General features: G+C 37.5%; 1 protein-coding gene and 1 long non-coding RNA gene across 3 annotated transcripts in view; both read left to right on the forward strand.

The window, feature by feature from the left end:
* The first annotated feature begins 6098 nt into the window (after positions 1-6098).
* LOC146933983 (uncharacterized) lies at positions 6099-8533 on the forward strand. The gene is made up of 2 exons (XR_015008450.1): positions 6099-6311; positions 8245-8533. It is a non-coding gene; the product is annotated as an uncharacterized LOC146933983 (long non-coding RNA).
* Positions 8534-12081: 3548 nt separating this feature from the next.
* Positions 12082-13391, forward strand: part of LOC146933984 (MACPF domain-containing protein At4g24290-like) — a 3165-nt gene continuing 1855 nt past the window's right edge. For both annotated transcript variants that reach the window (XM_085705801.1, XM_085705802.1), the window contains exons 1-3: positions 12082-12524; positions 12810-13048; positions 13271-13391. The exon at positions 13271-13391 is cut by the window's right edge and continues 84 nt beyond it. In XM_085705801.1, coding sequence (XP_085561927.1) covers positions 12261-12524; positions 12810-13048; positions 13271-13391 — 624 coding nt within the window. In that variant the 5' untranslated portion in view covers positions 12082-12260. The remainder of the gene's footprint in view (positions 12525-12809; positions 13049-13270) is intronic.

Below are 13391 nucleotides of genomic sequence, written 5' to 3' on the forward strand. Positions count from 1 at the left end.
GGGAGAGGCTATCGATTCTGCAATTACAAGGTAAGGGTGAGACTAATTTTCAATATTATTAAGGGTATAATTCTATAGGATGAATTTAGCATGATTAGGTTAAGTTTTGGTGAGAATTGGGAATTAGGTTTAGGATCAATTTTGATGAATGAATCAAGAACAGATGTTAGATTGATGCAAAATTAGTGTACAGACCTTGGATATGACTTAAGATGATAATTAGATGCTATTTGGATGAAGGAATCGTGAATATAGGTGAAAAGTTGTGATTTTTAGGTTTCTGGCCGTACTGACATTCATCGCTCGCACCTGCGAGCAAGAACACTCGCATCTGCGAGCTAGAACCCAGAACTCGCAACTGCGAGCAATGCAACTCGCAACTGCGAGTGACCTGTGAGCTCGCAACCGCGAGCAGAATAACTCGCCACTGCGAATAAATACGTAGGAACCCAGAATGCACACCTTGCTCGCCATTGCGAGTGAAGTTACTCGCCACTGCGAGTTAGGCTGTTAGTTGCCCAAAATTGTCCCGATGCGATCCTTTCGCACGTGTAGTCTTGAGATGACCTTAGAAGTAAGTTAGAGAGCTGTTTAGGATGCTTTCATAAGCTCCAGAAGTCTGTTATGGTGACTGAAACTAGAAGTGTTGCTGCATGAATGCTATAATGATGTTTTATGATAATTATATTGATGTAATTAATTCTTTATATGAATGTTAACACATTCAAGCGTTGTTAATTGTTGTATGTTGCTGCTGTTTTCTGTTGTCGACTGTTAGTGTCTTGAGGTTGCATGAGTCGGTCTATGTTGTTGGAATTTAAGAAGTCGTCCATGATTATGAGTCGTATGAGTTGTACACGTCGTTGTCTAAGTTGTTGGAAGTTGAGTTCATTGCATACTCATTAAAGTTGGGGGCTTTAGGCCCGGCAGCCTTTGTGCTCATTAAAGTTGGGGGCTTTAGGAGTTGGGGGCTTTAGGCCCGGCAGCCTTTGTGCTTATTAAAGTTGGGGGCTTTAGGCCCGGCAGCCTTTGTGCTCACACGTTGAAGAGCCTATTATGCTCATTTTGTTGCTGATTGGTACCACATGCATTTGCATATCAAGAAGTTCATGATGTCTAAGTTGTCGAGTTGTCGTCGAGTTGATAGAGTTGCATGGTCAAGGATGAGTCGTGTTGTTAGGTTGTTGTTGAGTTGATAGAGTTGCATGGTCAAGGATGAGTTGTGTCGTCAAGTTGAGTGTTAAGTTGATTATGATTTGTGATGAAAATTAGTAATGGTATTTGATGATCGTATTTGTTATGTAATGAAAAATATGCCAATTGTTAATTGTTGATATGTTATTAATGTTTAAGTTGTTAAATGCATTTTATTGGATTATATGCTTAATGTATTGATTATGAAATCTCACCCCTTCTGCGTATATGTTGCCTCGACCGTGGGTAATGTGCAGGTAATAAAGATTAGAGGCGTTCGTGAGTGGACTCCTCAGTTGGTGTCTAGGTGCTCTGATACGTAACGGGATGGGGGCTTGCTTTTACTTCTATTCCTTACGTGTCTCTTTTATGAACTAATTTATGAGATTTTCCAATAAGGCCTGCGTGCCAAGACTTTAAAATGTTGAACTATTTTCCGCTGCAATAGTTTAAGATTTTTTTATGATGTTGAATTTGAAGGATAATTATTATTATTATCCATTTTATGATTTAAATGAAGTATGTGACATTCCGTTGTGATCAAAATACTCTGATTTTAAATGAAATTTTTATGTTGGGAAAACGGGGTGTTACAATTGGTATCAGAGCAGGTCGGTCCGTCCGGCCAAGTAGTGAGTCGAGTTGTGTCCTTAGCAGTTGGAATACCACTATTATGATATTCTAAACGTTGTGTGTTGTGCAGAGAAGAGACCTGGAGGCTGCGAATCTTATTTGCTATAAGAGGACTAGAATGGCTGGAAGAAATGATGCTGCGATTGCTGCTGCTTTGGAAGCTGTAGCCCAAGCTGTGGGACAACATCCAAATGCTGGTGCTGGTGCGAATGCGGATGTGAGGATGTTGGAGACCTTTCTGAGAAATCATCCTCCTACCTTCAAAGGAAGGTACGACCCTGATAGAGCACAGACGTGGCTCAAGGAGGTTGAGAGAATTTTCAGAGTTATGCAATGTACCGATGATCAGAAGGTGCGTTTTGGAACGCATATGCTGGCTGAGGAAGCTGATGACTGGTGGGTGAGCCTCCAACCTACCCTAGAGCAGGATGATGCAGTTATTACTTGGGTTGTGTTTAAGAGAGAATTCCTAAACAGATATTTTCCTGAGGATGTTCGCGGGAGAAAAGAGATCGAGTTCCTTGAGCTAAAGCAAGGAAACATGTCGGTGACGGAGTATGCAGCAAAGTTTGTGGAGCTGGCTCAGTTCTATCCACACTACACGGGGGACAATGCTGAGTTCTCCAAGTGTATCAAGTTTGAGAATGGTTTGCGTGCTGATATTAAGCGAGCCATTGGTTACCAACAGATCCGTGACTTTTCTGCTTTGGTGAGCAGATGCAGAATCTATGAAGATGACAGCAAGGCTCATTATAAGATTATGAGTGAGAAGAGGGGTAAGGGCCAACAAAGTCGCCCAAAGCCTTACAGTGCTCCTGCTGACAAAGGAAAAGGAAGAGCTAATGATGAGAGGAGGTCTAATAAGAAGGATGCTGGTGCTGAGGTTGTTTGTTACACTTGTGGCGAGAAAGGCCATAAGAGTACTGCTTGTACTAAGGATATTAAACGGTGCTTTCGTTGTGGCAGTAAAGGACATACACTTGCAGAGTGTAAGCATGCGGACATTGTGTGTTTTAACTGCAAAGAAGAGGGTCATATTGGGTCTCAGTGTACGAATCCGAAGAAGACTCAGACTAGAGGGAAAGTGTTTGCTTTGACTGGTACTCAGACTGAAAATGAGGATCGTTTGATCAGAGGTACTTGTTATATTAACAATACTCCTTTAGTTGCTATTATTGATACTGGTGCTACACATTGTTTTGTTGCTTTTGATTGTGCTTCTAAGTTGGGTCTTGCTGTGTCTGATATGAGTGGAGAAATGGTCGTCGAAACTCCAGCTAAGGGTTCGGTGACTACTTCTCTTGTTTGTTTACGATGTCTTTTGTCTATGTTTGATCGTGATTTTGAGATTGATTTAGTTTGTCTGCCTCTGAGTGGAATGGATGTAATTCTTGGTATGAACTGGTTAGAGTACAACCATGTTCTCATTAACTGTTTTAGTAAGACGGTGCGTTTCTCTTCTGCTGAAGAGGAAAGTGGAGCAGAATTTTTGTCTACTAAGCAGCTGAAGCAATTAGAACGCGATGGGATCTTGATGTTTTCCTTAATGGCATCCTTATCTTTGGAGAATCAAGCAGTGATTGATAAGTTGCAGGTGGTGTGTGATTTTCCTGAAGTTTTCCCTGATGAAATCCCTGATGTACCACCGGAAAGAGAAGTTGAATTTTCTATTGACCTTGTTCCGGGAACGAAGCCTGTGTCTATGACACCTTACCGTATGTCAGCTTCTGAGTTGGCTGAGTTGAAGAAACAGTTGGAGGATTTGCTAGATAAGAAATTCATTAGACCGAGTGTTTCACCTTGGGGAGCGCCGGTATTGTTGGTTAAGAAGAAAGATGGAAGTATGAGGTTGTGCATTGATTATCGACAACTGAATAAAGTAACTATAAAGAATAGATATCCACTTCCTAGAATTGATGATTTGATGGACCAGCTGGTGGGTGCACGTGTGTTCAGCAAGATTGATTTAAGGTCGGGTTATCATCAGATTAAAGTAAAAGATGAAGATATGCAGAAGACGGGCTTTAGGACGCGATATGGTCATTATGAATATAAGGTGATGCCTTTTGGTGTGAGTAACGCGCCTGGCGTGTTTATGGAGTATATGAATCGCATTTTCCATGCATTTTTGGATCGCTTTGTGGTTGTGTTCATCGATGATATTTTGATTTACTCTAAGACAGAAGAAGAACATGCGGAACATTTGAAAATCGTTTTGCAAGTGCTGAAAGAGAAGAAGTTGTATGCTAAATTGTCTAAGTGTGAATTTTGGTTGAACGAGGTAAGTTTTCTGGGCCATGTTATTTCTAGTAGTGGTATTGCAGTTGATCCATCTAAAGTTGAAGCAGTATCACAATGGGAGACTCCTAGGTCAGTTACAGAGATTAGAAGCTTTTTGGGTTTGGCAGGATACTATCGAAGATTTATAGAAGGATTTTCTAAGTTGGCACTTCCGTTAACACAGTTGACGTGTAAAGGTAAAGCCTTTGTGTGGGATGTTCATTGTGAGAACAGTTTTAATGAATTGAAGAAGCGATTGACGACGGCTCCAGTTTTGATTTTGCCAAAACCTGATGAACCTTTTGCAGTGTATTGTGATGCGTCCAAATTGGGCTTAGGCGGTGTACTTATGCAAGATGGTAAAGTTGTTGCTTATGCATCAAGACAGTTGAGAACTCATGAACGAAACTATCCTACTCATGACCTTGAGTTAGCTGCAGTCGTATTTGTCCTTAAGATTTGGAGACATTACTTGTATGGTTCGAGATTTGAGGTGTTTAGTGATCACAAGAGCTTGAAGTATTTGTTTGATCAGAAAGAACTGAATATGCGACAACGGCGGTGGCTCGAATTGTTGAAGGATTATGACTTTAGTTTGAATTACCATCCGGGTAAAGCTAATGTTGTTGCGGATGCCTTAAGTAGGAAGAGTTTACATATGTCTGCTATGATGGTGAGGGAATTTGAACTACTTGAACAGTTTAGAGATATGAGCTTAGTTTGTGAAATGTCGTCTCGGAGCGTTAAGTTAGGAATGCTGAAAATTGATAACGATTTCTTGAAAAGTATTAGAGATGCACAGAAGGTTGATGTTAAGTTTGTGGACTTGTTGGTTGCTAGTAATCAAACTGAAGATGGTGACTTTAAAGTCGATGATCAAGGTGTGTTGAGGTTCCGAGGTAGGATTTGTATTCCAGACAATGATGAGATAAAAAGGATGATTCTGGAAGAGAGTCATAGGAGTAGCTTGAGCATTCATCCGGGAGCTACAAAGATGTATCATGATTTAAAGAAGCTGTTTTGGTGGTCAGGATTGAAACGTGATGTGGCACAATTTGTGTACTCTTGTTTGATTTGTCAGAAGTCGAAGGTAGAGCATCAGAAACCTGCTGGGCTGATGACACCGTTAGATGTACCAGAATGGAAATGGGATAGTATATCCATGGATTTTGTGACAAGTTTACCGAATACTCCTAAGGGAAATGACGCTATTTGGGTGATTGTTGACAGATTGACGAAGTCGGCACATTTCCTTCCGATTAATATTAGTTTTCCTGTGGCTCAGTTGGCAGAGATTTATATTCGAGACATAGTGAAATTGCATGGTGTTCCTTCAAGCATCGTATCAGATAGAGATCCAAGATTTACTTCTAGATTTTGGAAGAGTTTGCAAGAGGCTTTAGGCTCTAAGTTGAGATTGAGTTCGGCTTATCATCCTCAAACAGATGGTCAGTCGGAAAGAACGATTCAGTCACTCGAAGACTTGTTGAGAGTTTGTGTACTTGAGCAAGGTGGAACTTGGGATAGTCATCTTCCGTTGATAGAGTTCACTTATAATAACAGCTATCATTCAAGTATTGGGATGGCACCTTTCGAGGCTTTGTATGGTCGGAGGTGTAGGACTCCGTTGTGTTGGTTTGAGACCGGTGAAAGTGTGGTTCTAGGACCAGAAATTGTTCAACAGACTACTGAGAAGGTGAAGATGATTCAAGAGAAGATGAAAGCGTCGCAGAGTCGACAGAAGAGCTACCATGATAAGCGTAAGAAAGACCTTGAGTTTCAAGAGGGAGACCATGTGTTCTTAAGAGTTACTCCAACGACCGGTGTCGGTCGTGCATTGAAGTCAAAGAAGTTGACTCCAAAGTTTATTGGTCCTTATCAGATATCCGAGAGAATTGGCACGGTGGCTTATAGAGTTGGCTTACCACCTCATTTATCGAATTTGCATGATGTGTTCCATGTGTCGCAATTGAGGAAGTATGTTCCAGACCCGTCCCATGTGATTCAGAGTGATGATGTGCAAGTTAGAGACAACCTTACGGTAGAGACCTTACCCTTGAGGATTGATGATCGCAAGATGAAGACGTTGAGAGGCAAGGAGATTCCTCTAGTGAGAGTTGTTTGGAGTGGAACGACTGGTGAAAGCCTGACATGGGAGCTAGAGAGTAAGATGATGGAGTCTTATCCAGAGTTGTTTTCTTGAGGTAAATTTTCGAGGACGAAAATTCTATAAGTTGGGGAGAGTTGTAACGCCCGTCTTAACTATTTAATTAATTCAATGAAGTTTAGAATATATTTATAAATATATGCTTATATGATTTATAATTTGAGTAATTTATGTGATTTATGATTTGAGTAAGTTATACGATTTATGAAGAAATTATGTGGAGTATATGATGTTGTGAAGTTGTTATGTTGGTGTGACTTATTTTATTATTAAATAAAATAAGATATTAGAAATAAAATAAAAATATTAGAAGTTGGGCTGTGAGGTGGAAAGAGTAAGTTTATAGGTGAGATGAGTAATAAGAGTAAATAAATAATACAGACATAAGTGGGAAACGTTTTTACGTGAAACGCTTTTGGAAAAAAAGGAAGAGAAGTCAGAAGAGGAGAACCAGAGGGAGAGGCTATCGATTCTGCAATTACAAGGTAAGGGTGAGACTAATTTTCAATATTATTAAGGGTATAATTCTATAGGATGAATTTAGCATGATTAGGTTAAGTTTTGGTGAGAATTGGGAATTAGGTTTAGGATCAATTTTGATGAATGAATCAAGAACAGATGTTAGATTGATGCAAAATTAGTGTACAGACCTTGGATATGACTTAAGATGATAATTAGATGCTATTTGGATGAAGGAATCGTGAATATAGGTGAAAAGTTGTGATTTTTAGGTTTCTGGCCGTACTGACATTCATCGCTCGCACCTGCGAGCAAGAACACTCGCATCTGCGAGCTAGAACCCAGAACTCGCAACTGCGAGCAATGCAACTCGCAACTGCGAGTGACCTGTGAGCTCGCAACCGCGAGCAGAATAACTCGCCACTGCGAATAAATACGTAGGAACCCAGAATGCACACCTTGCTCGCCATTGCGAGTGAAGTTACTCGCCACTGCGAGTTAGGCTGTTAGTTGCCCAAAATTGTCCCGATGCGATCCTTTCGCACGTGTAGTCTTGAGATGACCTTAGAAGTAAGTTAGAGAGCTGTTTAGGATGCTTTCATAAGCTCCAGAAGTCTGTTATGGTGACTGAAACTAGAAGTGTTGCTGCATGAATGCTATAATGATGTTTTATGATAATTATATTGATGTAATTAATTCTTTATATGAATGTTAACACATTCAAGCGTTGTTAATTGTTGTATGTTGCTGCTGTTTTCTGTTGTCGACTGTTAGTGTCTTGAGGTTGCATGAGTCGGTCTATGTTGTTGGAATTTAAGAAGTCGTCCATGATTATGAGTCGTATGAGTTGTACACGTCGTTGTCTAAGTTGTTGGAAGTTGAGTTCATTGCATACTCATTAAAGTTGGGGGCTTTAGGCCCGGCAGCCTTTGTGCTCATTAAAGTTGGGGGCTTTAGGCCCGGCAGCCTTTGTGCTCAGTAAAGTTGGGGGCTTTAGGCCCGGCAGCCTTTGTGCTCACTAAAGTTGGGGGCTTTAGGCCCGGCAGCCTTTGTGCTCATTAAAGTTGGGGGCTTTAGGCCCGGCAGCCTTTGTGCTCACACGTTGAAGAGCCTATTATGCTCATTTTGTTGCTGATTGGTACCACATGCATTTGCATATCAAGAAGTTCATGATGTCTAAGTTGTCGAGTTGTCGTCGAGTTGATAGAGTTGCATGGTCAAGGATGAGTCGTGTTGTTAGGTTGTTGTTGAGTTGATAGAGTTGCATGGTCAAGGATGAGTTGTGTCGTCAAGTTGAGTGTTAAGTTGATTATGATTTGTGATGAAAATTAGTAATGGTATTTGATGATCGTATTTGTTATGTAATGAAAAATATGCCAATTGTTAATTGTTGATATGTTATTAATGTTTAAGTTGTTAAATGCATTTTATTGGATTATATGCTTAATGTATTGATTATGAAATCTCACCCCTTCTGCGTATATGTTGCCTCGACCGTGGGTAATGTGCAGGTAATAAAGATTAGAGGCGTTCGTGAGTGGACTCCTCAGTTGGTGTCTAGGTGCTCTGATACGTAACGGGATGGGGGCTTGCTTTTACTTCTATTCCTTACGTGTCTCTTTTATGAACTAATTTATGAGATTTTCCAATAAGGCCTGCGTGCCAAGACTTTAAAATGTTGAACTATTTTCCGCTGCAATAGTTTAAGATTTTTTTATGATGTTGAATTTGAAGGATAATTATTATTATTATCCATTTTATGATTTAAATGAAGTATGTGACATTCCGTTGTGATCAAAATACTCTGATTTTAAATGAAATTTTTATGTTGGGAAAACGGGGTGTTACAGATTTCACTAAGAGTAATATCTGATTACAATTGCTCAAGCACACAAGCAAGAGACTTCCTTTGCTCAAGCACACAAGCAAGAGACTTCCTTTGCTCAAGAACACAATCAAGAGACTTCCTGCTCAAGCACAACTGCAAGAGACTTCTAACTAAACAAAATTACACAGAAAATTGTTTAAGGTTGAACACTTGATATACAATCAGAGGTGCTCACAATACAAATCAGATACAGACTCAATGACTTAGGAATTTCTAAGATAAGACTTTGAGACACAGAAATTCTAAGTGAATGCAGAACAATTTCAGCAGAGGTTTGGCATTTGTATAAGAGTCTTTTGTTTAGCGTTCTTGCATTACCAATTCTCTAAGTCTTCACTCCTTTATATAGAGGTGTGAAAGAGACGTTGTGAAATTGCCAGCACATCAAAGAGTCGTTGTTGAAGCTTGATCTTTCACCAATGATCTTTTGCCTGATTTGGTTGTTGTCCTATGAAGAACTAATTTGAAATCCATTCCTTATCCAAAGGAACATCTATGCAGGCGAAGCCGTATTCTGGAGCTGTTTTCTTGTCTTGTAGCGTGGACACAAAACAGAGTAGTGGAGAAGGTGGTTGTACAGTTCGTACAATAGTACAATGTCAACGCTTTCGCCCAAATTGCAAGCACATGCCTTCAAACATCTTTGAAATGACCGTTGCAAAATTCCACTAATCTTTTGTTGTGTTTTCGAATCCAATAGACAGCTTTTGCAGTGATGATTCTTCAATCCTTGAATCTTTTGCAAATCCAGTTGATCTTCAGCTTCTGGTGAAATGACTTCTGATGAGGCAGCTTCTGATAACATAGCTTCTGATGATGCAGCTTCTGAATGATACAGCTTCTGATAACGCAGCTTCTGATGATGTGGCTTCTGGACCTCTTGTCTTCAGGAGCACTATTCTTCAGGAGCGCTTTACTAACTTCAGGAGCGGCTTTTCTTCAGGAGCACTTTTCTCTTCAGGAGCGAGTTGCCTTCAGAAGCACTAAGCTTCAATTATTGTTGATTCCTTTAGCTCTTCATTTGCTCATTCAGAACCAATAAATGATGTAACTTTTTAATTAAGGTCCTGTACACTTGAACAAATATTAGCTAGTCCAATTTACAATTTTTAATACCTTGTTATCATCAAAACTCTTTAAGGTTTATTGTTAAACACATTTTGTTCCAACAACTTTCAGTTTCTAATGCAACAATAACTTTTTCTTTTCAATTGTACCCTTTAATTAATATTAAGTTACACTACTTCCAAAGTACTCCCTCCGTCCCGGATTAACTGAGTCATTTACTAAAAAAAAAATGTCCCAAAATAACTGAGTCATTTCAATTTTCAATACTACTTTCATCATTCCCAATTCAAATTCAATATATTCCACTTTTTTCCCTTTATAACTCTAATTAATACTACTTTCATCATTCTCAATTTAATATATTACACTTTCCCCTTTATTTATACATTTTTCTTAATAAGTGTGAAATGAGCCAAGGGCTCAATTAATTCGGGACGGAGGGAGTATTATTTTTTCTTTAATAAAAAACAAACCAATAGTTGATTAGGATAATTTGGTAAAATTGCTATAACATTTGACTATTTTATTCCATTCCGTAATTTGTGTGCAATTAGCTAAAGCGACACTCATTTTGAAATTCAGGGAGAAACAAAATAATAATAATTTATTCCATTCCGTAATCTGTGTGCAATTAGCTAAAGCGACACTCATTTTAAAACGCAACGAGTAACAAAATAATAATAACAACGATTGAACATTAAGATTAAGATTAGATTAGATTAGATAGGACATGATGATATGTCATTTGATTTTGGATGTCTGCCTGTTGTAAATTGATTTGGATGTCATAGTTGCATAATACTTATCTTAATAAATGTTTTATTAATACGAATATGACTTGGCAATTTTTTATTAATATTATGTTTTGAACAAACAAGTATAGCTCAGTTGGTAGGGATATTGCATTTTATATGCAGGGGTCGAGGTTTGAACCTCGGACACTCCACTTCTCCACAATTAAATTGTGTGAGCTCTAGCCACTAGGTTACTTGACAAAAAAAAAGAGTAAATTACACTCATCTCTCCTCTTATGTTAAAATATACACTCCCCTCCCTTGAAAAGTAAAATTTACACTCCACTCCCCTATAAGATGCTTGAATTACAACCCCCTCCCTTAATAATTAAATATGGACTACACTTTAATCTATTTTAACATAAATAAATATTTGTATAATATATATTAATTTTGAATCACCATTTAAAAAATATAAATTCGTTTCTTTATAATCTAAATGTCAATAACAATTAAATTTAAATATTTTGTTATTAATTTTATAATTTAGAGTATAAAATTCACTTTTAAATAACCATACTCAATCGACTTTAGTATTTTTTCACATATTTTAATTTTATTTTGGGTTTTTTCATATTTTATAATAGGGTTTAAAACTATATGTTAATGAAATTGTGAATAAAAAATAGAGAAAGATATGTATTCAAAATTTGATTATATTAAAATGAACCCGCAATGTTATTTTTCTTTTAAGCGTGTTAGATTATTTTTTTGTTAGATTATTAGAAATAAAAAAAATTGAGGGACTAAAGCGTAGATTTTAACAAAAAAGGGGAGAGAAATGTAATTCAAGCTTCTCTCAAGGGTGAAGGGTGGGGAGTGAAATATTTTCTAATATGTTTTACAATAAGAGGGGAGGGAAGTGTATATTTTAACATAAAAGGGGAGGGAAGTGTAATTCAAGCATCTTTGAAGGGAGGAGAGTGTAATTTACTAAAAAAAAAAAAACAAGTATAGATTCTCTTGTCTTGATGCCACTTTGTTTCGTTTCAGTTTCAAAGATTGGATTGGATTGGATTGAATTGTCTGAGTGAGATTGAGAAGTGGCATCTGCACTAGTTCGTAGGAACATCATCAGAAGCAACAACTTCTTGAAAAGGTTGTCTTGTTGGCGTTTGAATAATAACAAACAGATGTTGAATAATGTTGAAGCTGATGCATGTACGGTTTCCATTCACACAGAAGCTGTTGGTGTTGGATTACCATCTTATATTGAGTGGGACCCATTTTTTTTAAGGGAAAAAATGAATCAAAGTTAAAAAATATTAAAAAGAGAATTTTCATAATATTTATCTTAAATCATGGAGTAATGATATTTTGACATCCATTTGATGACAACTTTGTTGACAACCTTGTTTTTCTCACTTCTTATTGGTCAAAAACAATGGAGAGAGAAAAAGGAAGAAAGAGAATAACAACATCATGTGAGTATGAGAGAGAAAGTTGTCCAAAAGTTGTCAAAAAGTGGTTGTCAAAATATCATTTCTCTAAATCATGATATTGAAATTCGGAAACTATATGTGAACTTATACCTTTTATTTAAAATGCCAAGTGGGAAAAAAAAGAAAAAGAATAAATCATCCAACCAAACCCAAGTCAAGACACAAGTCAACACCTTGTCACTGTTCCTCATCTCTTGCTACTTTCCTAATCCATCTTATTCAGCAACACAAAACTCAACTCTTGCTCCTTAACTTTGCTTGATCATAACTAAGTATGCTATGCAATGATTCTCTCTTCAAGTTTTCTTGATCATCTTCAAACTGTGTAATAATTTATGGATCCATCACAAAGGGTTTCACGTTTTGAAGCAGCTGAGAAAGCAATAAACTCAATTGGATTGGGTTTTGACATAACACTAGATATCAACTTTGATAATTGTAAGAGTATTGGTTCACCTTTGATCTTCATCAATAATCAACAACACTGCCGTCATTTGGAGATTCCTGGTGGTGTTACAATTCCAAATGTTTCAAACTCTATCAAATGTGTCAGAGGAGAATCTATTAGAATCCATTCAGATGTTCTCACCTTGCACCAGGTATATATATATATATATATATATATATATATATATATATATATATATATATATATGTGTGTGTGTGTGTTTCTTTTACAAAAGGACGGTGTATATACTATGTTAGACACTTTTTATATATTCATTAACCATCCAGTAAACGGTAACTAATTACATACTTGAGCGTCGTTAACCATCCAAATTGTAGTCGATTTTTGTTTTAAAATTAGAGTGTCAAAGTATTATCTCTGATTATGTTATGAATATGCTGAGCACTTTTAAGACCAAGTTTATGTGTTGTTTTAGATGTTGCAACACTTCAACCATGAAATGCGTCTTGTAGGAGACACTGCATCTGGTCATTTCTGTGCTTCATTTGGGTTATCTGGTCGATGTATCAAAGACTTGGCTTCTATTAAGTCTCTTGCTTATGATGGTTGGTTCATCAAACGCTATGCTGTTGAATTAGAAAACTATCATGGTGAACTCCATGATCATGTCAAAAAAGCTGTGCCATCATCATGGGACCCTGAGGCCTTGGCAAGGTTAGAACTTAGAACCCTTGAACTGCATAGTGTTATTAAGTGAGGACACTTAAATTAATCACACTCCAAATTTCTATCTAAGTATTCCAAAGATTTGGACATGCATTGCTCTATAACTAGAAATTTTGTAAGTTCTTTCCTATGATGCAAATTGAACTGTGATGGATGACATTAGTTAAATTATTGACAAATCATAAAATAATTTATACCGATTCATACAAGGTTCATAGAACGTTTCGGAACTCATGTGATAGTCGGGGTGAGCATGGGAGGGAAGGATGTGTTTTATGTTAGACAAGAAGATACATCAGATATCAGTGATCCAACTAGTATCCAAAAACTT

Source organism: Medicago sativa, chromosome 4 (assembly GCF_051527215.1).
Source record: "Medicago sativa cultivar Bolivia chromosome 4, Bolivia_mono, whole genome shotgun sequence".
NCBI lineage: Eukaryota > Viridiplantae > Streptophyta > Magnoliopsida > Fabales > Fabaceae > Medicago > Medicago sativa.